General features: G+C 38.9%; 1 protein-coding gene across 1 annotated transcript in view; it reads left to right on the top strand.

Moving 5' to 3' along the window:
- The first annotated feature begins 541 nt into the window (after positions 1–541).
- LOC126259852 (isoleucine--tRNA ligase, mitochondrial) overlaps positions 542–26,898 on the top strand; it is a 96,585-nt gene continuing 70,228 nt past the window's right edge. Inside the window, exons 1-3 of the mRNA XM_049956907.1 lie at positions 542–810; positions 10,934–11,056; positions 24,088–24,247. Of these exons, the coding sequence (XP_049812864.1) occupies positions 601–810; positions 10,934–11,056; positions 24,088–24,247 (493 nt within the window). The 5' untranslated portion in view covers positions 542–600. The remainder of the gene's footprint in view (positions 811–10,933; positions 11,057–24,087; positions 24,248–26,898) is intronic.

Raw genomic sequence — 26,898 nt, 5'->3', positions numbered from 1 at the left:
TGAGTGTACTATCTCTGTGAGTTTCTTGTAGACACAGGACGTCACATTTCTCTTTCTGACAGAGGTCTTGTAGTAGACGTTCTTTGCATGCAGACAGGCCTTCAATATTTACAGAGATAATCGTCAGTGCTGGGCCTGATAAGGTCCTTTCTGTAGGATTGTCATGTTGCTTCTGGAGTGAAAGGATCAGCCGGTATACAACCGCCCAGGGGACGCCCGAGTATGTGTATTGCGTTCACATACTCTTCGTGGAGGCTCCTTTCTTGTCCCCCCTGAAGTAGGTGTATTTTCATCTTTGATATATTGTGATACTCGATGTTTGAACCGATATTGTACATAAATCACCTCTGAAGTAGGTGATACTCGATGTTTGAACCGATATTTTACATAAATCACCTCTGAAGTAGGTGATTTCTGTACAATATCGGTTCAAACATCGAGTATCACAATATATCAAAGATGAAAATACAGACCAAGGGGTTAGATATTCTTGAAACTCTTTGGTATGAATGTGTATGTGTCTTTCTTTCAAAGACTTTGCCAAGTGTAATTCAAATCCAAATGTAAATATTTTGGTTTTGTGTTGTGCTATGCATCAAAATGACTGGATTTAATTATTTAGTGAGGAGGCCAGTGCATTATCGTTGTTTCAAGAAGTTGAACCGTTACAGTTCTTCAGATACAAGCGTCAAACATGAAGGAAAGGCTGTTAGAAAGAAGTATTCGGACACAGTGAACCTTCCTAACACTAAGTTTCCAGCAAGGATAGAAGGCAGAAAAAGAGCTGAGCGTGACAGGTTTATTTACGAAGTACGATACATATTGCTTTATAAGCGTTAAAAAGAGGCTTATTATTAGCTATATACTTCAAATGTTTCTCAATTCTTGCTTGAAGCAACAGCCATGGTGTAATGTTCGTACCGGTGAATTCTTCCTTCGTCTAGACTCACCTGAAAATGTTGTATCCGTATTGCGCACTTCATTATTTTTCTGTTATATTTGCGTCAATTAGGGTAGACTACAAAAGACATTATGCAGATACGCCTAAAGTAATGTTTCATATTATCGCATGGAACATATTTAGTAAGAAGACAAACTGTGTCATTTGTTTGGAATTGCAGCTGTTGGTAATTGCACTTGACATGTTAAAAGATGCTGAACAACATTTATCTTAGTTGTGGGTGGCCCGGGAATGTCACGGTGGGAGTAAATCATTTGCTCGAACTACATGTGATTTTCAGTCAACGGAAATTTTGACTTGCTACCCGATTACAGAACATTTCACAACCATAAATGAATAATACATCGAATATTATGATGGCGACTACATACTTCTTTAATTTCAAAATACTAATAAAGGGCGGAGAATTTGAATGTTCAAAGCAATTAGGCCTATTATATTATTAATTTAAAATTACTAATGAAGGACAGTGAATTTGAACCCCCACCAGAAGATGGTATGCTTTTATTTTCACCACTGTGCTTGTATTTATACTGGATAGGACTTTGTGATATTTTTGTGTTGGTTTTCCCTGTTTGCTGAACTGCAATGTAGCTTTGAGTGTGAATAGTTATTTAACTGCAATATTCAAAAGGAAAGAACAGAATGATGCCTAATAAATGCAATTTACTTCTCTGTAATTGGTTTCGTATGACTGGTTTGATTCCTATCTCTGCATCTTCAGTCGGCGTCACACATTCTTTAAAACTAATAAACCACTGGCCCAATTTCTGTAGTTGTTGTCAAGGAAAGGGAGACTTATATAGATTTAGTACAGTGAATAATCTTGGCTTATTCCTTTTGTCAAACACGATTTCTTTTTGTTATGGGGTATAATATTACATTGCATTACATTATTGTAGAGACAATTTAACTTTCTGCGATTCTGACATTTTGCTGCCATAGTGGTGGATGGATTTAGGAAGTGTTTGCAAGTTACCGATATGATGCAGATATAAATGTTAGTCTTCACTACTGGTCAGTTTGTTCCTTCAACCAGATTTTCTGCTTTCACGTGCATTGTCTTTGCCAATTCACAACCAAATTGTGGCCTTCCACTGTAACCTAGCCTGGGCTGCACTACAGATCAATATGTCACCACAACTAAGATTTCAGAGTTGGGCCAATATCACACTTTAACTGATAATTCCAGATACTATAACACGATAAAAAATATTACTGAAGCATTAAAACTGTGTTTGAAAAATGTGATAATGGCCCACCAGTGGTAATAATCTTCATTAGATACAAGTTTTTTTCCAAGTGATTGTCATTTGGTAGGGTGATCTGTGGTAAATTTGAACTGCTCATAAGTGTAGTTTGTATTTCACATAGCTGACCATGGTTAATTTGTGCATTAGCTGCTGGCTCTACAGTATATTCAGTTTAGGATCCTCTTACAGCCATTTCTCATCCAATTAAAGTCCTAGGTGTCTACAGGTAGTTGTTTATTTTGGAAACATTTCATGTAATGGATGTTCCCAAAGTTTCCCATTCAGTACCAAAGATGCAATTTTGTGCTGAATTTCTTCTAATTTGTTCCAGCTCACCATTGGCATGCTCTCATAATATCACACTACCAATGTATCACATGTATTTTTAGCGATTTCTTTCATTCCTTTGCCCTTATCCATTTTTAAGGAGGTTACCAGATCTCAGAAACATGTTCCACATATTGTCCTTTATGAGCGCACTTTTGCGATCTGCATGATAGTTTTGTGCAGTCTGTTCTATCATTTGACCTTTACAATAATCTGTGAAACATTGATACTATGTTGTGGTAATCAAGAATATTTCAAGAATCCATGGTGGTGGTGGTGGGGGGGGGGGGGGGGCAGTTAGTTTCATAGAGCTTAGAGAAAGATGGAATTGGTCACACACTTCATCTTGGCTCCTCTATGATTGGTGGAAGTCGACTGACTTCACACTGCTCTAGAGTGTTTACGCTCATTACCAACCTTAGCTGTGTAACACTGTTGTGTGCCGTAACAATAAATAACCGTTGAGAATATAGTGTCGATCCATTGTGGTGTTGTGCATAGTGGTTGTTAATATTATTTAACAAAAATATGAGCTAAGACGCTGTAGCTGGTGCTTTTAACGACTTAACCACCAACATCCATGTCAATTCTGCCATGAGCTGCCTGCTCAGGGAGGACAAGTTGGGGCTTGTCTCAGTAGTCAATGTGCTAAGAGCAGAGTGCAAGCTTCCACTCATAGTACCCACTGCTCAGGGGCCAAGTAAAAGCTTGTGATCAGTAGTTGTGGTATTTCACAAGATATAGCTCTGTGCACTCTTGCTACTAGCCAGTATCCATTACCTACTGTAGTTTTCTTCAGACTGATACTGAATTGATACATATGCCTGTTAGGCAGAAAAGTTACACACCATCTACAGAATAATGATACAGGGCCAAGGCTGTTATGTCAGTGAGATCCAGAAATTAGTAGTAAGAAAAAGGTAACTGAATAATGAGCAAATTCAGTTCCAAGAAAAACTTCTGTCTCCTTTTTTGAAGCTGAAGTAACTGACAGTTATAGATCCATGTATCTGTGCACCATTACTTTTTGTTGACAACAACTTAAGTGGATCTGATACCCGGTTAACATATGCCATCACGGCACTAGAAGCAAACAGGATTTTAATATGGCAAGGCAGAGACTAACAAAGACTAGAAACTCTCACGAAATAACATGTTAAAATTTTTCAAGTAACTACTAGGTCACTGACCTTATGTTTCTAAAGTTAATATTTACACCTGTGATTTACTGTTGGAACACCTGCTCTGTAAGATAGCAGAGCTTTTTGAAATAAACACTCTTTAACATGGGTTTTTAATACTATTGATACTGAAGTAAACTGAATTTTTAAGGGTCTTCCTGTAGGGAAAACCACTGCTGACAACTGTGTGTTTAATAGCTATGCACATATTCTCCTCTGAATGGTCAGTGTTTTCTTATTTTTTCCTGATTCATTCAGTCTTCGCGTAACACTTATTTTGAAATACTCAGCTGCCACTGGCTGTTTCAATTCATGATGCAGGTCTTCTGTCTTTAATTACCTACTTTCTGCAATTTCTCCAGTTTTAAGCCATAGTCTACAAGCAGTAAATTATGATCAGAATATACATCTGCCCATGGAAATGTTTGCAGTTCAAATTGTGTTTTACCAAAACATAATCTATCCAAAGTCTTCTTGTATCTGCAGGTCTCTTTCCATGTGTACAACTTTCATTCACAAATCTTTTTTTTTAAAAAAAAGTGCTTGAATTAATTAAATTGTTATGTATAGGTCTAACATTCTACTAGGTTTAAAATGTATTATGTATAGGCCTAACATTCTATTAGGTTGCTTCCCCTTTCATTTCTTTACCAACGTCCATGTTCTCCCATTGTTTTTCCATTCCCTTATTTTTCCTGCTATTGAATTCTAGTTCACAGACCACGGTTAAATTTTTGTCTCTATTAATTAATTGAATTTTTTTTTATGACATCATACATTATTTAGTCTCATCATAATATGCAAAGCTAGTAGGCATATACAATTGTACTACTGTGGTTGTTATTGGCTTTGTGTCTGTGTTTGCTATGATAATGTGTTCACTCTGCAGGTAATAGGTCACCTGCAGTCCTATTTTTTATTCATTATTGGTCCTACTCCTGTGTTATCCCTATTTGATTTTGCATTGATAACTGTATATTCATCTGACCAGAAATCTTAGCCGTCCTGTCTCTGCTCTTCACTACTTCCCACTATATCTAACTTCAACATATCCATTCCTCTTGCAAAAGTTCTGTAATCCACCTGAATGGTTAAGAATCTGATGTTCCACTCTACAGCCTATAGAAAACCAGATTTATTTTTTCTGGTGGAAACTTCTTACCAAGCATTTCTCACCTGGATATCAGAACAGAGGACTTTTTTTTACCTCCAGAGTATTTTATCCCAGAGGATGCATAATCATTAAGCCACACAGCAGAGTTGCATGCCCTCAGGAAATATAATGGATTCAGTTTCTCTTTGCTTTCAGATGTTCAAAGTAATATAGCAAGATCATGTGGACTAAGGTTACAAGTCCAAATCAGCCAGTCATCCAGTATGTTACTATTGCAGGTACTGAAAAGGCTGTTAGATATACACAAACACCTTTCTCTAAATACCAAAAAATATACGTTTAGTGGGAGACCTGCTAAATCACACACACACACACACACACACAGAGATATCTGGTTTGATGCAGCTCTCCATGCTACTCTATCCTGTGCAAGCTTCTTATATCCCAGTAACTACTGTATGATTTTGACCCTCCATGCTGCCTTCCAGTACCAAATTGGTGATTCCTTGATGCCTCAGAGCATGTCTTACCAACCGATCCCTTCATCTAATCAAGTTGTGCCGCAAATTTCTCTTCTCCCCAATTCTATTCAATACCTCCTCATTAGTTATGTGGTCAACTCATCTAATCTTCAGCATTTTTCTGTGGCACCACATTTTGAAAGCTTCTGTTCTCTTTTTGTCTAAACTATTTATCATTCATGTTTCACTTCCATATATGGCAACACTCCCCACAAATACTTTCAGAAAAATCTTCCTGACATTTAAATCTATACTCTATGTTAACAAATTTCTCTTCTTGAGAAGTGCTTCCCTTGCCATTACCAGTCTACATTTTATATCCTCTATACTTCGACCATCATCAGTTATTTTGTTCCCCAAATAGCAAAACTCATTTACTACTTTAAGTGTCCCATTCCTAATCTAATTCCCTCAGCATCACCCAATTTAATTCTACTACTTTCCATTATCCTTGTTTTGCTTTTGTTGATGTTCATTTTATATCCTCCTTTCAAGACACTGTCTATTCCGTCCAACTGCTCTTCCAGGTCCTATGCTCTCTCTGACAGAATTACAATGTCATCAGTGAATCTCAAAATTTTTATTTCTTCTCCATGGATTTTAATTCCTACTATGAATTTTTCTTTTGTTTCCTTTACTACTTGCTTAATATATAGATTGAATAACATTGGGGAGAGGCTACAACCCTGTCTCACTCCTTTCTCAACCACTGCTTCCCTTTCATGACCCTCGACTCTTATAACTGCTATATGGTTTCTGTACAAATTGTAAATAAATTGTAAATAGCCTTTCGCTCCCTGTATTTTACCCCTGGCACTTTCAGAATTTGAAAGAGAGTATTCCAGTCAACACTGTCAAAAGCTTTCTCTAAGTCTACAAACGCTAGAAACATAGGTTTGCCTTTCCTTAATCTATCTTCTAGGATAAGTCTTAGGGTCAGTATTGCCCCATGTGTTCCAACATTTCTACGGAATCCAAACTGATCTTCCCTGAGGTTGGCTTCTACCAGTTTTTCCATTCGTCTGTAAAGAATTCATGTTAGTATTTTGCAGCCATGGCTTATTAAACTGATAGTTTGTTTATTTTCATGTCTGTCAACACCTGCTTTCTTTTGGATTGGAATTATTATATTCTTCTTGAGGTCTGAGTGTACTTCGCCTGTCTCATACATCTTGTTCGCCAGATGGTGGAGTTTTGTCAGGGCTGGCTCTCCCAAGGCTATCAGTAGTTCTAATGGAATGTTGTCTACTCCCAGGGCCTTGTTTCAACTTACATCTTTCAGTGCTCTGTCAAACTCTTCATGCAGTATCATATCTCCCATTTCATCTTCATCTACATGCTCTTCGATTTCCATAATATCGTCCTCAAGTACACTCATGCTCATAAATCTAAGGATAATTGCAGAATGTGGTGCCACACAATGTGGCACTACACAAAACTGGTGCTAATTGCATAGGCACATAGGGAACACACACACACCACAGATCTGCAAGTCCACAGCGTTTGTGATAAATTGAGAAAACCGTACTGTAACACATGTGCTACAAAAAGCCATTGTTTCCTGCACGTGTACCCCGACATCAATATGGGATACGATCACCATGCACACGTACACAGGCCGCACAACGGGTTGGCATACTCTGGATCAGGTGACTGAGCAGCTGCTGGGTTATAGCCTCCCATTCTTGCACCAGTACCTGTTGGAGCTCCTGAAGTGTCCTAGGGGTTTGAAGACATGCAGCAATATGTCGACCGAGAGCATCCCCGATGTGCTCGATGGGGTTTAGGTCTGGAGAACAGGCAGGCCACTCCATTCACCTGATATCTTCTGTCTCAAGGTATTCCTCCATGATGGCAGCTCGGTGGGGCTGTGCATTATCATCCACCAGGAGGAAGGTGGGACCCACTGCACCCCTGAAAAGGCAGACATACTGGTGCAAAATGACATCCCATTAAATCAGACCTGTTACAGTTCCTCTGTCAAAGACATGCAGGGGTGTACGTGCACCAATCATAATCCCACCCCACACTATCAAACCATGGCCTCCATACAGGACACTTTCAAGGACATTAAGGGGTTGGTATCTGGTTCCTGGTTCATGCCAGATGAAAACTCGGCGTGAATCACTGTTCAGACTATACCTGAACTCGTCCGTGAACATAACCTCTGACCAATGTTCCAAATACCATGTACTGTGTCGATACCAGGCTTTGCGGGCTCTCCTGTGACCAGGGGTCAGTGGAATGCACCTTGCAGGTCTCCAGGGAAATAAATCATGTCTGTTCAGTTGTCAGTAGACTGTGTGGCTGGAGACGACTGTTCTAGTGGCTGTGGTAAGGTCCCAAGCAAGGCTACCTTGCAGTACTCTGTGGCCGTCTGCGGGCACTGATGGTGAGATATCGGTCTTGTTGTGGTGTTGTACACAGCAGACGTCCCGTACTGTAGCTCCTGGACACGTTTCCTGTCTGCTGGAATCGTTGCCGTAATCTTGAAATCACACTTTGTGGCACACAGAGGGCCCATGCTACGACCTGCTGTTTTTGACCAGCCTCCAGTTGCCCTAGTATTCTACCCTTCATAACGTCATCAATATGTGTTCTTTGAGCCATTTTCAACACACAGTCACCATTAGCACGTCTGAAAACGTCTGCACACTTACTCGCTGCACCGTACTCTGACATGCACCAACACACCCCTGCATATGTCGACTGCTGTCAGCACCACTGTGCGACAACCACAGGTCAAATGCACCGCATGGTCATACCCGAGGTGATTTAAACCTGCAAACCGCCCACCAGAATGTTGTGCCACAATGTATCAACATTATCCTTAATTCATGAGCATGAGTGTACATCGCCCTTGTACAGACCATCTATGTAATCATTCCACCTATCTCCTTTCCCTTCTTTGCTTAGAACTGGGTTTCCAACTGAGCTCTTGATATTCATAAAAGTGGTTCTCTTTTCTCCAAGGTCTATTTAATTTTCCTGTAGGCAGTATCTGTCTTACTCCTAGTGTTATATGCCTCTATATCCTTACATTTGCCCTCTAGCCATCCCTGTCGATCTCATTTTTTAGACATCAGTATTCCTTTTTGCCTGCATCATTTACTGCATTTTTATATTTTCTCCTTTCATCAATTAAATTCAATATTTCTTCTGTTACCCAAGGATATCTATTAGCCCTTGTCTTTTTACGTACTTGAGCCTCTGCTGCCTTCACTATTTCATCTCTCAAAGCTACCCATTCTTGATCTACTGTATTTCTTTCCCCCATTCTTGTCAATTGTTCCCAAATGCTCTCCCTGAAACTCTCTACAACCTCTGGTTCTTTCAGTTTATCCAGGTCCCATCTCCTCAAATTCCCACCTTTTTGCAGTTTCTTCAGTTTTAATCTACAGTTCATAACCAATAGATTGTGGTCAGAGTCCACATCTGGCCCTGGAAAAGTCTTAAAATTTAAAACCTGGTTCCTAAATCCCTGTCTTACCATTATATAATCTATCTGAAACCTTCCAGTATCTCCAGGCCTCTCCCATGTATACAACCTTCTTTCACGATTCTTGAACCAAATGTTAGCTATGATTAAGTTATGCTCTATGCTAAATTCTGCCAGGCAGCTTCCTCTTTCATTCCTTACCCCCATTCCACATTCACTTACTATGTTTCCTTCTCTTCCTTTTCCTACTATCGAATTCCAGTCACCCGTGACCATTAAATTTTCATCTCCCTTCACTATCTGAATAATTCCTTTTATCTCATCATACATTTCATCAATCTCTTCGTCATCTGCGGAGCTAGTTGGCATATAAACTTGTACTACTGTGGTGGGCTTCGAGTCTGTCTTGGCCACAATAATGCATTCACTACACTGTTTGTACTAGCTTACCTGCACTCTTATTTTTTAAATTCATTGTTAAACCTACTCCTGCATTACCCCTATTTGATTTTGTATTTGTAACCCTATAGTCACCTGACCAGAAGTCATGTTCCTCGTGCCACTGAACTTCACTAATTCCCACTGTATGTAACTTTAACCTATCCATTTCCCGTTTTAAATTTTCTAACCTACCTGCCTGATTAAGGGATCTGACATTCCACGCTCCGATCCATAGAACGTCAGTTTTCTTTCTCCTGATAACGACATCCTCTTGAGTAGTCCTTGCCCAGAGATCCAAATGGGGGACTATTTTACCTCCGGAGTATTTTACCCAAGAGGACGCCATCATCATTTAACCACACAGTAAAGCTGCATGCCGTAGGGAAAAATTATGGCTGTAGTTTCCCCTTGCTTTCAGCCGTTCGCAGTACCAGCACAGCAAGGTAATTTTGGTTAGTGTTATATATACACATGAAAACTCCACATATTTGGAGACCTGGGTAGTAAGTATAGACAGGCAACAATTATTTTAAGAGGAAAAAAAAAAAAAAAAACTAGAATTAATTGTGAAACTGGTCAATTTTTATATTGCTGGAAGGCAAATGTGTATATCTTAGATTGTTCACAGAAGCAACATGACATTTTTTATCACAGAATTGCAACGGCGTAAGGAGCACACCCAGTGTGCTCAAGTGTCATCAGGTTTATGGAGATATCCCCTGTACTACTATCATTGCTGTTATTTTTAAGTGCAGGGTGTTTATAAATTAGGTATACAAAAGTAATCTTTAATTGTGAAAAGGGTAAATAACTTACAGAATTGTGTGATACAGCACTGAATGCTGTATACCTTTAGGTTTTATTTCCGCGTAACACTATTAGTTCCCAATGTTCCCACCAGGGGGGGCATGCATGAGTAAGTTATTCCAACAGTTATCATGGAGTCATATAACAGTGCAGAATGAGCACAGTGTTGTTTATATGCTTTCACAAATCCAAATCTACTACTACGCTCTAGAAACAGTTCAGGACTAAATATAACAAGCCACCACCTCAAAGACAAGCTGTTATATATGAAATTGTTTCGCTGAAACTGGACTTACATCACATAGCATGCTGCATTTGGGACATTAGGATCGGTCAGCACTCTCCAACGATTGTACCAGTTAGTAACAGTTTGTCTTTGAGGTGGCAACTTGCAATATTTAGTCCAAAATTGTCTCTGAACAGTAGCGCTGTTGTACAACTCCTTGATGACTGTTGGAATAATTCATTTGCGCATGCCACCTATCAGGGATGTTGAGAATTAACAGTGTTAGGTGGGAATAAAACCTGAAGATATATTGCTTTCACTGCTGTATCAAACATTTTTGTGTTATTTACCATTTTCACAATTAAAGGGTACTTTTGTACAAGTAACTTAATAAACCTTATATTCCGCACCTGTCTCACATTATAGATAGATACATAGATAATGAGAACGTATATTTTGGTTATTCTGCCGTGTTGACAATTCCATTCTTCTACAGAAAATTTTGGCAACTAGATGAATAATCAAATATTGTGTTGAACAATGAAAATGTTATCTCAGCTGTGCAGCTGATAGTATAAACAATTAAGGTACTATCTTTTTGAAGATGACCAGTGTTCTGTATCATCTTTGTTCATCATACTCATAATATATGGTTTTATTTAGAAATGCAGATTCTCCTCGTTATATTCATGGCAAAGAGAACACACTAAGGATCCAGAGTTCATACTGCATGATGGCCCTCCATACGCCAATGGAAAACCACATATGGGACATGCCATTAACAAGGTGGGGATATTAATTGTGAAAGAGAAAATATTTACTTAACATTGTAGCAAAAGTATTTTAAGGCTAATTAAATCAGGTGAAATAATTTATTTATAAAATATTTAAATTAATTAAATGTAAAGCAACTGAAAGTATTGCTAGATTTTACTTGCATTACAATAAGCAGACGTGTAGAACAGTCTCTTCCAAAATAAATGCTACTTTATTATTTACTTAATTGTCATTGTATTTATTTACTTCCTTGACCTCTAACAAGCATGTAACTATATTTTTGTAACAGCATAGCTGTGAAATGTCAAACTAATGTTTCTCACTTTGTAGAGTAAACATATTTGAAAATTAAACAGTGGAAAGTCCATATTGGGATATCAACAATTTTTCATATTATTGTAGATATATGAAAATTATTTGTGTGTACAACATCAAAAGTTATTGTAAAATGTTTAGGATAGTGGTCCTTTTTTGTGGAAAGTAAAAAGTCATGAAACAAAAAAATGGTTGTTGAGAATTACATTTCAGTAGTATTCAGACCGAATTACATTAACAAAATATGATCAAGGTTAAATTAAAACTCACTGTGTTTATGGGGGGGGGGGGCAGTTTTTAAGTATAATTGTATGGATAGGATTAAAAATAGTGTGTTTGTTAATGTTAGCACTAATATTATTTACATATTCTGTAAACTCACTTGTTCCACATCTTTTTGATAAACGAATTGTTCAAATGTTCTATGGTACATTTAACTGTCTAACTCTCATTTTTCAAAAGGCTCCAACCTTTCACTCATGTAATTTGTAGCCCTTGTTAGGCAGACAACCAAATTACAATCATGATTATTTCATTAGCACTCTTTTTCATTGTGCTTTAGTATTTTGTTGTGTGATACCTTTCTTTTATTTTCATCATTGCTTCTTTGAAGTACAGATTGACTACATACCTGTCTTTACCCTTTTTAATCCAAGCTTTTCGTGTTTCTTCTTCCACTCGTATTATTCCCTCTTGGTTCTTGTACATATTGTATATTATCCATCTCTCCCTATAGATTACCCATGTTTTTCTTAGAATTTCGAACATCTTGCAAAATTTTACATTGTTGAACACTTTTTCCAGGTTGACAAATCCTATGAACATGTCTTGATTTTTCTTTGGTCTTGCTTCCATTGTCGACTGCAACATCAGATTTGCCTCTCTGGTGCCTTTACCTTTCCTAAAACCAAACTGATCGTCAACTAACACTTCCTCAATTTTCTGTTCCATTCTTCTGTATATTATTCTTGTCAGCAATTTGAATGCTTGAGCTGTTAACCTGACTGCGCGATAATTCTCGCACCTGTCAGCTCTTGGAGTCTTCGGAACTGTGTGGATGATATTTTTCCGAAAGTCAGACGATACATCGCCAGTCTTGTACATTCTACCCACCAATGTGAATAGTCATTTTGTTGCTACTTCCCTCAATGATTTTAGAAATTCTGATGAACTTTTATCTATCACTTCTGCCTTATTTGATCTTAAGTCCTCCAAAGTGCAGTGTATTGTCATGTTGTGGCTGCACTTAAAGGAAGACATATGTTGCCGATGACAAAAGAGGCCCTGACTATTATTCATTTATTGAGAATCATACACTGCGTTTTATGTTACACTCTTCCAATACATATTGCATTTGTGTAAGAACAGACTAATTATAAGTGTAAAAATAATGGCAAGAAATAAATAGCTAAGGGCTCATAAATACTTGAGTCATACATGAAGGAGAGAGTATACAGTCCTTGAATATACATTGCAAGGAAAATGGTGTAGTTGGTGTGATTTGACCCAGGACCGGCATATTATTGGTTTCACCCAACATATTATTTAATCATCCTAAATCATGGTGTGAGATTGGAAGTGTGGCAGGTCACGGAAAGCACTCAGTTCTCCGTCATCTATAGAGAAATCAAGAATAACTGGTAGCTACAAAAAGCTGAAGAACTGCAAAAATTATCTGATGACTGTGACCTACAAAACTTCTATGCAGGCGTGAAGGAGATATATCATCCAATTCAATCCTCATCTAGAACACTGAAGACTGCTAGCAGTTCCATCATTTTAACTGAGAATGAAAACTTAGGGTGTTGGAAGGAACATTACTCTGTGCTTCTAAACTGTGCCTTCAATGTTCTATATAATGTCCCTCAGCAACCCCAACCATCTTGGATGGCACTTCCACCCACATACAGAGACTTTATCAAAACACTCAATCAGTCGAGACCAAGAAAGACTCATGGTCCTGACAACATTCCTCCGGAACAGATACAAAATAGAGCTACACCCTTCAAGGTTAGACTTTTTATACTGATCCTCTTAATTTGGGAAACTCGAGAAGTACCTGATGACTGGAAGAATGCTACTATCAGCACTATCTCTAATAAAGGTGACCGTACTGTGTGTGGGAACTACCATCGTATATTGCTGTTGTCAGTTGCAGGTAAAATTCTCTCAAGAATTCTATTAAATAGGTTCCAAGATAAGATTTTGGCAGAATCTCAGTGTGATTTCCAAACCTCCGGAGGCATGATAGATATGATATTTTGTGCTAGACATCTCCATGAAAAATGCAGAGAGCAACAGTAGTATCTAAATTTAGTTTTGTATGTCCTTGAAAAATCCTTTGATTCAGTGCCTAGATCTGCCATGTGGAAGGTAATGGACACTGGATGTCCTGAGCACTATGTGGATATGGTTCAAGCTCTACTTGATTTCGTGTCTGGGCAAGTTCTTCATGGTAACACTGCACTGGGTTTGTTTCCAGTCAGTCAGGATTTGAAACAACGCTGCGTGCTTGCTCCAACCCTCTTTCCTCTGTTCATGGCTACCATGCTGTATTAGTCATATGCAAACAACCAAGGCATGATGATTAAATTTCGTTTTTATGGAGGTCTCTTCAATCTGGCAAGACTTTGTTCACAAAGACGTGTTCAGGTTACCTGGGTGACAGAACTACAGTATGTTGAAGACACTGCATCTCCTCCTCTAACACCGCCAGAGTTACAGCTGTCAGTCAGCTGCTTTAAAACTGCATATGATTGCTGAGGTTGAATCATAAATGCTGGGAAAATGAAGGTACTTAGTATTAACTCTCCCTTAATTCAATATCTCTATCGTAGACACAGCACTAGAGCAAGTTGAGCACTTGTCATATGTCGGAACCATCTTTTCTAAACCTTTACCTGTGAAGATGTTGATAAAAGAACAGGGGTTGCCCATGCAGCGTTTGGACAGTTAACAGACAGAGTCTTCATAAAAAAAAGACCTAAAGCTGCATACCAAACTCATGGTGTACAGAGCTGTTGTCACTTCTGTGTTGCTGTACAGCTGTGAAACTTTGACACTCTATTGCCATGATATCAAGAAACTTGAACTCTTCCCCCAGCAAAAAGGCAGACACATCTTGAACATTAAGTGGGAGAACCACATTACCCACAATGCGGTTCTTGAGGAAGCGCGTCTAAGCGGCATTGAGGCAACCATCATCACTCAACAACTGAGATGCTTAGGCCATATTCATCACATGAGTAATGCAAGACTTCCCTGCCAAATCCTTTGTGGTGAACTCTGCTCAGGCAGTAGCATTTCAAGGACCAGATAAAACACATCACGAGGACAACTGGCATAAAGATACAAACATGGGAAGAATGTGCTGTGGGCTGCTTACTATGGAGGAACAAGCCATCCACTGCTGTCAACTTTTTTTGAAGGAAAATGCGGCGAAGAGGCCAAGTGACAGGCAAGGAAGCTCTGTCAGTTACAGCTCTACCCTCCTCCAACTATTCTGTGTGATGTATGTGGATGTATGTTTTGTGTCAGGGTTGGTCTGTTCAGCCACCAGAAACACATCCATACATTGAATCGAAATGCTCGTAATGCGCAGGAAGAAGCTGTGCATACTTGTAATCAAGTTCCAGCCGACTCAACCTAGGGTGTCATATGTGGTTAAGTTATCTTGATATGTCTCTTGGTCTGAACTTGCAGCTGCCTCCCACCTATTGCTCCACAAAAACCCTCCTGCTAATTTACACTTAGCATCCAGTGGATGAAGATAATGTCAAAATTGCCAGATGCTTTTGGGCTAATTTCAGAACAAAATTTCTTGTTTTACTGATCACATCATGGTCAGGCAGAGATTCCGAAATCAGATGCTGAATTGTAAGGCATACCCGGGAGCAGATATAGATTCAGAACACACTGTAGTAGTGATGAAGATTAGGCTGAAGTTTAAGACATTAGTCAGGAAGAATCAGTATCCAAAGAAGTGGAATACAGAAGTACTAAGGAATGACAAGATACTTTTTAAGTTCTCTAAGGCTATAGATACAGCAGTAAGGAACAGCTTAGTAGGCAGTACAGTTAAAGAGCAATGGACAGCTCTAAAAATGGCATCACGTAAGTTGGAAAGAGAAACGTAGGTGGAAAGGGGCTAACTGTGAAGAACCCTTGGGTAACAGAAGAAATACTTAAGTTGATTGATGAAAGAAGGAAGTACAAAAATGTTCAGGGAAATTCAGGAACACAGAAATACAAGTCGCTGAGGAATAAAATAAGTAGGAAGTGCAGGGAAGATAAGATGAAATGGCTGCATGAAAAATGAAACAAAATCAAAAAAGAAATGATTATAGCAAGGAGTGACTCAGCTTGTAGGAAAGTCAAGAAAACGTTTGGTGACATTAAAAGCAAGGGCAGTAACATTAAGAGTGCAAGAGGAATTCCACTGTTAAATGCAGAGGAGGGAGCAGAGAGGTGGAGGATGTACATTGAAGGCCTCTATTAGCGTGAAGAAATGTCTGATGTGATAGAAGGAGAAACGAGAGTCGATATGGAAGAGATAGGGGATCCAATATTAGAATCATAATTTAAGAGCGCTGTGGAGGTCTTAAGATCAAATAAGGTAGTAGGGATAAGTCCATCAAAATTCCTAAAATCATTGAGGGAAGTTGGGGGAAGCAGCAACAAAATGACTATACACGTTGGTGTGTAGCATGTATGAGACTGGCGATGTACCATCTGACTTTCGGAAAAATGTCACCCACACAGTTCCAAAGACTCCAAGAGCTGACAAGTGTGAGAATTATCACACAGTCAGCTTAACAGCTCAAGCATTCAAGTTGCTGACAAGAATAACATACAGAAGAATGGAAAAGAAATTTGAGGATGTGTTAGATGACGATCAGTTTGGCTTTAGGAAAGGTAAAGGCACTAGAGAGGCAATTCCGATGTTGTGGCCAATAATGGAAGCAAGACTAAAGAAAAATGAAGACATGTTCATAGGATTTGTCAACCTGGAAGAAGTTTTCAACAATGTAAAATGTTGCAAGATGTTCGAAATTCTGAGAAAAATATGGGTAAGCTTTAGGGAGGGACAGGTAATATACAATATGTACAAGAAACAAGAAGGAATAATAAGATAGGAAGACCAAAAACGAAATACCCAGTTTAAAAAGGATGTAAGACAGGTATGTAGTCAATCTGTACTTCGAAGAAGCAATTATGGAAATAAAGGAAGGTTCAGGGGTGGAATTAAAATTCAAGGTGAAAGGATATCAGTGATACAATTCACTGACAACATTGCTACCCTGAGTGAAAGTGAAGAAGAATTACAGGATCTGCTGAATAGAATGAACAGTCTAATGAGTACGGATATGGATTGAGAGTAAATTGAAGAATGATGAAAGTAATGAGAAGTAGCAGAAAGGAGAACAACAGGAAACTTAACATCAGGATTGATGGCCATGAGTAGATGTAGTTAAGGAATTGTACTACATAGGCAGTAACTAATGACGGATGGAGCAAGGAGGACACAAAAAGCAGACTAGCACTGCCAAAGAGGGCATTCTGGCTAAGAGAAGCCTATTAGTATCAAACATAGGCCTTAATTTGAGGAAGAAATTTGTGAGAATATATGTTTAGAGCACAGCACTGTATGGTAGTGAAACATGGACTATGTGAAAACTGGAACAGAAGAGAATCAAAGCGTTTGAGATGTGCTACAGACGAATGTTGAAAACTAGGTGGACTGATAAGATAGGGAATGAGGAGGTTCTGTGCAGAATCAGAGAGGAAAGGAATATGTGTAAAATACTGACATGGAGAAGGGAAAGGATGATAGGACATCTGTTAAGACATCAGAGAGTGATTTTCATGGTAGTAGAGGGAGCTGTAGAAGACAGAGACTGAAATGCATTCAGACAATAATTGAGGACACAGGTTGCAACAAGTGCTGCTTTGAGAGGAAGAGGTTGCCACAGAAGAGGAATTCATGGTGAGGCTCATCAAACCAGTCAGACGACTGATGACTTAAAAAAACAGAAAAAGTATGTATTCCACTCTTTATCCACCACTACAATTCTTGTTCTCTATGGCTCGCTCTAGTACCATAGAAGCTATTCTCTGGTGCCTTAACACATGTCCTATTGGCTCTCACCCTTTCCCTTATTCTAGTTTGTTTTCCACATGTTTCTTTTCGTGGCAATTCTCCAGTGAACCACATTTATCACCTTTGTTGTTGTTGTGGTCTTCAGTCCTGAGACTGGTTTGATGCAGCTCTCCATGCTACCCTATCCTGTGCAAGCTTCATCATCTCCCAGTATTTACTGCAATCTACATCCTTCTGAATTTGCTTACAAGGGAACCTCCCCATCGCACCCCCCCCCTCAGATTTAGTTATAACTTGGCACAGTGGATAGGCCTTGAAAAACTGAACACAGATCAGTCGAGAAAACAGGAAGAAGATGTGTGGAACTACGAAAAAATAAGTAAAATATACAAACTGCGTAGTCCATGTGCAACATAGGCAACATCAAGTATAGTGAGCTCTTAGGAGCGCTGTGGTCCCGTGGTTAGCGTGAGCAGCTGCGGAACGAGAGGTGCTTGGTTCAAATCCTCCCTCGAGCGAAAAGTTTACTTTCTTTATTTTCGCAAAGTTGTGATCCGTCCGTTCGTTCATTGACGTCTCTGTTCACTGTAAAAAGTTTAGTGTCTGTGTTTTGCGACCGCACCGCAAAACCGTGCGATTAGTAGATGAAAGGACGTGCCTCTCCAATGGGAACCGAAAACATTTGAGCCCAAGGCCATAGGTCAACCGATTCCTCCACAGGAAAACACGTCTGATATATTCTATACGACACTGGTGACGGCATGTGCGTCACATGACAGGAATATGTTGTCGACCCACCTAACTTGTACACTTGGCGAATGGGTAAAAAGATTCTTCTACCTTGCCCGATTTAGGTTTTCTTGTGGATGTGATAATCACTCCCAAAAAAGTGATAAAAACGTAAGAGTTTGTCACATAAACTGCAACAAATGAATGCAACAGTTTCACAGTCGCACAGTTTTCCCTGTGCTCTGTCAAAACATATGTTTTTAACGTTTTTAAATTTTTCCGTGTGTAGACCGTCAAATCCTGCATATGTCCAAGCAAATCTGAACATGTCCTGGAATTTTGGAGAGCGAAGTTGATTATGTGTGAATGCCTGAACTTTGATAATTGACACACGATCACGTAAACAATACTGCTCTGTGTACCTGTGCAGCTTCACAAAATCATAGAATCTTTTCACAAAGTATTTCACTTGCCGAAAACCAAACACATCTAACGGTTGCACAAGAGGTGTACAACGTGGAGGAATGGTAATCACGTCTACTCCCACACTAAAATTGTACGGACAGATTAGTCTGAAAATAAAAAATTAAAATTTTCACTCAAGAGAAGATTTGAACCAAGGACTCCTCGTTTTGCAGCTGCTCGCGCTAACCACGGGACCACGGCGCTCCTGTGGTCTGCCTATCCTTGATGTTGCCTATGTAGCGCATGGACGACTCAGTTTGTATATTTTGCTTATTTTTTCATAGTTCCACACAACTTCTTCCTGTTTTCTCGATTGATCTGTGTTCAGTTTTTCAAGGCCTATCCACTGTGCCAAGTTATAACTAAATCTGAGGGCGGTGCGATGGGGAGGTTCCCTTGTTAGTATATTCATCTCTTGGTCTTCCTCTATGATTTTTACCCTCCATGCTGCCCTCCAATGCTAAATTTGTGATCCCTTGATGCCTCAGAACATGTCCTACCAACCGGTCCCTTCTTCTTGTCAAGTTGTGACACAAACTCCTCTTCTCCCCAATTCTATTCAATACCTCCTCATTAGTTATGTGATCCACCCATCTAATCTTCAGCATTCTTCTGTAGCACCACATTTTGAAAGCTTCTATTCTCTTCTTGTCCAAACTATTTATTGCCCATGTTTCACTTCCATACATGGCTACACTCCATACAAATACTTTCAGAAACGACATCCTGGCACCTAAATCTATGCCCGATGTTAACAAATTTCTCTTCTTCAGAAACGCTTTCCTTGCCATTGCCAGTCTACATTTTATATCTTCTCTACTTCGACCAACATCAGTTATTTTGCTCCCCAAGTAGCATAACTCCTTTACTACTTTAAGTGTCTCATTTCCTAATCTAATTCCCTCAGAATCACCCGACTTAATTCGACTACATTCCATTATCCCCATTTTGCTTTTGTTGATGTTCATCTTATATCCTCCTTTCAAGACACTGTCCATTCCGTTCAACTGCTCTTCCAAGTCCTTTGCTGTCTCTGACAGAATTACAATGTCATCGGCGAACCTCAAAGTTTTTATTTCTTCTCCATGGATTTTAATACCTACTCCGAATTTTTCTTTTGTTTCCTTTACTGCTTACTCAATATACAGATTGAATAACATCGGGGAGAGTCTATCACCTTATACCTCACTTAATGTTCATCATCCTTCTGTAATCCTGCATGTAAGTGATTTGATTCTTTTCATTTCCAGCTTTCTCATATTCTGTGATCCCTTTCTATAGAACACTGCACGCCAAATGTACAGTCTCAGAAAGTTATTTCTCAAATTAAGAACTATGTTTAATGCTAGCTGACTTCTTTTGTCAAGGAGTGCTTTCTTTGCCTGTGCAAGTCTGCTTCTTATGTCCTCCTTACTTCATCTGTTACATGTAATTTTGCTTCCAAGGTAGCAGAATTCTTCACTTTTTGTCAACTCTGCGCGCCAGTTTTGATGTGATATACAATGCTAATCTCTTTTCTGCTACTTCTTAAGCCATCCCTATGCTTTTTTGTTTTGTTTACTATTAATCCACATTTTGTGCACAGTAGACTGTTCATTCCACTGTGCTTGGAATTCTTCCTGAACAATTTCTTGCTGGATTTTGATCCCACTTCCAAATCTTTGCTTTATTTCCCTTATTGCTTCTTAAATATAGATACTGAATAGTAGAGGAGAAAGACCATGTCCCTGTCATACACTCATTTAATTCAAGCTCTTCTGCCTTCGCATTCCATTTTTGTTGCCACTTTTGTTTCTTTCAGATGTTGTATGTTACTTGTCTTTTTTGTAGTGTATACCCACTTTTCATATGGTTTTTAACATCTTACACTACTATTTTGTGGTATCAAATGCTTTTTCCTTTCACAGCAAATAGATTGTCAGAAAAGTCTTGATTTTTGTGATTATCATATGTAACATTAGAACCACCACTCTGGTGCCCCTAAATTTTCAAAAGTGAAACTGATCATCATCTAACATATCCTTAATTTTCTTTTTCTTGTTCATTATATTTTCCTCGTTAATGACATGAATGCTGGAATTGCCAAGCTCATTGTGCCACTGTTCTCACGTTTATCTGCCCTTGTTATCTTCCAGATTATATGAATGATATTCTTTCTGAAGTCTGATGATATGTCTATAGCCTTGTAAATTCTACATGTTAACTTGAGAAAAATCGTTTGGTTGCCACTACCCCCACTGATTTTAGAACTTGTGGAGAAGTGTTGTGACCAGAAGTCCTCCATATCTCTGTCAAATGCTGATTCTCATGCTAGACCCCTTAGATTCTCCAAACTGACATCAGTTTCTCATTTTAGAATATCAGCAACGTCTCTGCTTTTAAATTTTCTGAAGTTTATTGTGACTTTCCTACAGGCTGAATCTGTCCTCCTGACAAACATTTTCCCTTAGCTTCCTTGCACTTCATATCGATTGCATGATAAGTTCACACTAAGTAACTTACTCTGCTATTTCACTTCCTTTTCCAGAACTTTTTTTAATTGAAGTATTTCTTGTGTTGCTCAGTTTCTGGGCAGTAACACATAAATTTGTCCATCCAACTTCTGTTATCACCCTTTTAGGGATGTCTATTCTTCTCAACTGAATTGTCAGCTCTCATATTCATTTCTTTAGTACCTACAACCTGAGAGAACTTAAAATACACTTAGTCATTCCTCAATACTTCAGTTTACCACTTCATTGTATGTTGAGTCTTCCTCACAATTCTTGAAGAAGTGCTCTTCATTATTATTAAATTATGATCTGAAATTCTGACAGCTATTGGGTAAATCTTACAATGTAATATCTAATTTTGGAAACTCTGTCTCCCCATGACGTAATCCATCTGGGATCTTCCTTTAGCTCTTAGCCGTATCCGAATTTACTCCCTCCTCTTGTGATTTTTGCATTTTTTATTTTTTATTATTAACTGATGTTTATTACAGAGCTCAAGGGGTCACACTCCTCTCTCATCGTTATTCCAAATCCTGTATTCTTCCACATTTCTGCTGTTCCTTCCCCTAATATAGTGTTTCAGTTTCCCTCTTGTACTCACTCTTTCTCATCATCTTCTGCTGTTAGTGACAGCATGTATACTTGAGATGTAGCTGTTGGCATTGGTTTGATTCTGATTCTGTTCTGAAAAATCCTTTCACTGAATTGTTTCCAGTAACTACCTCTTTGCCTTGCCTTCCTGTTTGTAGTGAATCCTACTCCCATTGTATAATTTTCTGATGCTACTGCTATTAACCTATATTTACCTGACAATTTACCTCTGTCTGCTTACCATTTCACTTCACTGAGTTTTATTACATGTAGATTCAACCTCTGCATTTTCCTTTCTAGATTTTCTAGCTTCCCTACCACAATTCAGACATCTGACAGTCCACAATTTGACTTATTCTGCAGAACACATTACCTTACTGACTTTTGTATTTCCAAAGGCTACATAAAACTTTCATAAATATGAACACCTAAATGCATAATACTTTCTGCTCTGTTTATTATTCTTTGTTCATATATTTGATTAATAAGATGTGTGATATTTTTGACTGTGCAAAGCTGAATAAGCTGTGTTTCTTCAAAGTTTAAAGGCAACATATTTGTGTAAATGCCTGTGGAAGCTCTCTGAGCTTCTGTGTCATACAACACTAGACCTGTTATATGGGATTCCTTGAAAGAAAGTGATGTCCACCGCAGGTGGCTCTTTGCTGCAGCCCCATGGATGCAGCAAAGAGTGCTAAATAGGTGCCAACATTTCTGAAATGCATGTTGCAATCGAATCAGCTCAGAAGTAGTGCTCACACTTATAATTGTGGTGCCATCTTTTCTGAGAGTCAGGCTCAAGAATTGAAAAGAGCTGGCAGAGATTATGATTCATAATAATTAATGAGGTGAAATTTGTTTCCATGTGAATAAACATAAAATTTATGTGCATGGCACAAATTGTTACCAGGTGCTGTTTTGTGACAAACACATGATTGACTTGAGCTGCATTTCATGTTTTGATTGTGAATGCAGTGGTTTGTTTGGATTTATTGGCGTTTGCATGGAACAATATATGACACCCATACAGTAATGTGTGATGCATCCATCACATATTAAAAGTGTGCAGTAATGTCCGTGGCTAAATATGGTGCATATTAGAGTTTAGACTTGAACATAAAGAATACCTTGTCACCTCATTTATTAATGAGATAAATTCATCTGTGTCCGCTTTTACAAACAAAGACTTTCTTAAAGTTTGTTTGGCTGTTAACACGTTTGTGAATTCAGAAGTGTAAAAATGTTCAGGCGAATGCCAGTGCAAATGACTGCAGAATAGTCAAGACTCAAAGTAAGAATGTCAGGTATACTGTAGGTGGTTGACTAAAGGAGTTCAAATGCAGGTAGTTGTAAGATAATGCAATAGCCTGTGGAGTTGAGTGCAAATGAATACTGAAGTCACAGTTGTTAGTGAAAGCATGTGTCAGGCTTGCTCAGAAATTGCTCCAATGACTGTCCGAAGCCCAGAAAAATACAAATGTTGTGACAAATGTTGTGTCTGCCTACTTTCATGTCCTTGCAGCTTCCTGCATGTCGTTCTGGGAATACCTGCATCTAGCTTCTTCTTCTTCTTTTTATGATAATGTCTGTTGGTGGTTGACTTTGGAACTCACTAGTCGGTCTTCTTCTCATCTCCTGAGGCTCTGGTATTGCTGCTCCCTGCAGATGACTTCTTGGAGTCTGCTGTGTAGTATTTCTAAATCCATTGGTCTTTACATGGTTCTTGATCTTGGCCAGCAGCCAATGTTGCACTTGAAGATTATTTGTAAAAAGGGGAGGTGATGGGAACTGCTGTTCAGGCCACTGTTCCTGACATCTGCGTGCAGTTACAGTGAGTAAATTCCAAACTTGGTGGTTCCTTACTGTTGCCAAACCAAACCATAGTGGAGTGCTGAAGCAAGTTAGATATTACATGACAGTGGATTCACAGGCGTACGCTTCCTATGCATACACCTTGTAAGTAAAGTAATGTGAATTATTTCATAAGTTCTTGTTGCGAGCATTTGATGATGATTCTTGATTTCTGAACATTGGTATCAACGGACATTGCTAGACAAGAAAGGGATGTGTCAAGAACGAAGTATCGTACACTCTAGAAGTAGCGCTAATTCAGAGATGAAAATTTATGCAGACTTCAACCCAAAACCCAACTGTTCTAGTAGGCCTCCCAAGCTTGCCTCCTGAAGTAATTTTGACTTTGTTGCAGTTTCCATATCCAAAGAAGTGTTTGTAACCAAGCAGCTTGTATCAACAGTAAGAGATAGCAAAATTGCCAGACATAGTAATAGTTTTAGTTTTCATTTGTTAAAAATATCTCATACTATTAATTCTATGTTTTGCATTTACAGATTATGAAAGACATAATATTGCGTCACAAGGTACTTCAAGGTCAAAGAGTGCATTTTATTCCGGGATGGGACTGCCATGGTTTGCCCATTGAACTGAAAGCAGTATCCAATTCATGTGGAAAAGAAACAAAGCTTACACCAGTTGAAATAAGATATAAAGGTGATTTGAATAGCTGTTAATGCATTACATTGTGGCTTCAGATTATCTTTAGTGATGAAACTATTTGGAAATATAAGCATGTTATCGCGTTTTTGAAATGCTGCAGTTACCAGAGTTTCCATGAAAGTAGCAAGTATATGTCTCATAGGCATTAGCAAATAATATTGCAGAATGTAGGAATAGTTAAACATGTATTATATTTTTGCTGGAGATTGCAATTACAGATTGATCTGGAAACTGCTCTTCATATTTGCGTGTTACGTTTAGGTTACAGAATCAAGAAACAATAAGAAAGGCTGGATTTTTGGAATATGGGGAATGAGAGGGGGCAGGATAAATGTGAGGCAGTAATTGCCTTTTTATGGGACTGTTACTTCTCTAGTAAGCTCAATCACAAAATAATTGTGAGCCATTTGTTAATTACCTTGTTAATGTGGAGGGACTCCTTTTATCACTGTTTTGGTGGTGGCTTTGAAAGTTACAACCTTTCTAAGAGTTTTACATGAAAGTTTGGTGTAAAAGTGGAATTGATGTGTACTTGACATTGTATACCTCCTGTTATGCCCTCTTTCTTTCTTTCTTTCTTTTTTTTTTTTTTTTTTAAAACAAGCTTTACTAAGGTCTAAAAATGTTCCTGAAGTGTGCATGCCCCAGTCTACAACACTGGTCTGATAACAATAGTAGCTGTGCTTGGATCTTTCGTTAATCTATTCCGTGATAGGCAAGAATTCCAGGCCTTGAGTAGTGGACGGACTTCAAAAGTGGTCAGGTGATTGTCTGAACGCTCAGGTTCAGACATACATTTCCACACTCCTAAAACATCCCTAGGTCCACAGTTTCCAATGTGATAGTGAAATGGAAACGTGAAGGGACATGCACAGCACAAAAGCATACAGGCCAATCTCGTCTGTTGACTGACAGAGACTGCCGACACTTGAAGAGGGTCGTAATGTGTAATAGGCAGATGCCTATCCAGACCATCACTCAGGCATTCCAAACTGCGTCAGGATCACCTGCAAGTACTATGTCAGTTAGGCGGGAGATGAGAAAACTTGGATTTCATGGTCAAGCGGCTGCTCATAAGCCACACATCACATCGGTAAATCCAAACAATGCCTCGCTTGGTGTGAGGAGCATAAACATTGGAGCAATTGAACAGTGGAAAAACATTGTGTGGAGTGACAAATTATGGTACACAATGTGCTGATCCAATGGCAGGGTGTTGGTATGGCTAATGGCCGGTGAGCGGCATCTACCAGCGTGTGTAGTATCAACAGTAAAATCAGGGATGGTGGTGTTAAGGTGTGGTTGTGTTTTTCATGGAGGGGCTTCCACCCCTTGTTGTTTTGCATGGCACTATCGCAGCACAGGCCTACACTGATATTTTAAGCACCTTCTAGCTTCCCACTGTTGAAGAGCAATTCAGGGATGGCGATTGCATCTTTCAACATGATCGAGCACCTGTTCATAATGCACAGCCTGTGGCGGAGTGGTTACACGACAATAACATCCCTGTAATGGACTGGCCTGAACAGAGTCCTGACCTGAATTCTATGGAACACCTTTGGGATGTTTTGGAACGATGACTTCGTGCCAGGCCTCACCGACCGACATCAGTACCTCTCCTCAGTGCAGCACTCCGTGAAGAATGGGCTGCCATTCCCCAAGAAACCTTCCAGCACCTGACTGAACATATGCCTCTGAGAGTGGAAGCTGCCATCAAGGCTAAGGGTAGGTCAACACCGTATTGAATTCCAGCAGTACCAATGGAGGGTGCCACGAATTTGTAAATCATTTTCTGACAGGTGTTCAGATGCTTTGATCACATAGTGTATTTTATTGAAGTTGAGAATTAGTGACATGGACATATAATTTGAATCTCTTTTATTACCTGTTATGCTGTGTCATAGACACGCTTATTTTTAAGGCACTTGAATTCACACATATATTCTTTTACCCAACTCATCTGAGGCATCATACCAGCCAGATAAGTGTCTATTCGTTAGCTTTTGTATTATGTTAAATATCTCCTGTTCGTTCAACTTCACAAATTTGAGCTCTGCACAATGTATGGTTTAATTTGGTTTTTAGCCTACATATCTGTAATTACATCATTGTTTGGGACCTGAAAAGACTGTATTTGTGATAAATGTAAATATAGTTGAGATTTCTAGTTGTCAAAAAATGAGGTGATTTTAAATTCGATTACACTCAACATTTTATCTATCATTAATTCACCTTGTTGCTTGTGATTTTGTAGCCATAGTGGCCCTAATCATAGATTTGTCTGTTAGCTGGCATTGGTGGTGATCAGTAAGCAATCAGTATGGGTCGATGTCATTTGATTTCTATTGATTCAGTTATTCTATGTCATTTGATTTCTATTGATTCAGTTATTCTGATAAGTCCAGCTGGAATGTGCGTATATAATCCAGTTCAGTTCTACTTCTAACACCTTGTTGGTTCTATCTGTGTTCTGTAGTGTTGTTAGATATGGTCCACAATACTTTGTATCACATGAAAGCCCTTAGTGGTATGCTAGTTAGGGCTTATATGCTACAGACGTGAAAATAGCATTGTGTAGGTTTTGCAATTGTGGAGTGGGGTGGGAAAAATTTACAGTGTTGAGAAACACATAAAATCAGAGAAGC

The sequence above is a fragment of the Schistocerca nitens genome, chromosome 5 (assembly GCF_023898315.1).
Source record: "Schistocerca nitens isolate TAMUIC-IGC-003100 chromosome 5, iqSchNite1.1, whole genome shotgun sequence".
NCBI lineage: Eukaryota > Metazoa > Arthropoda > Insecta > Orthoptera > Acrididae > Schistocerca > Schistocerca nitens.
The sequence above is the reverse complement of the archived record's forward strand: the minus strand, read 5'-3'. Positions and strand labels throughout refer to the sequence as shown.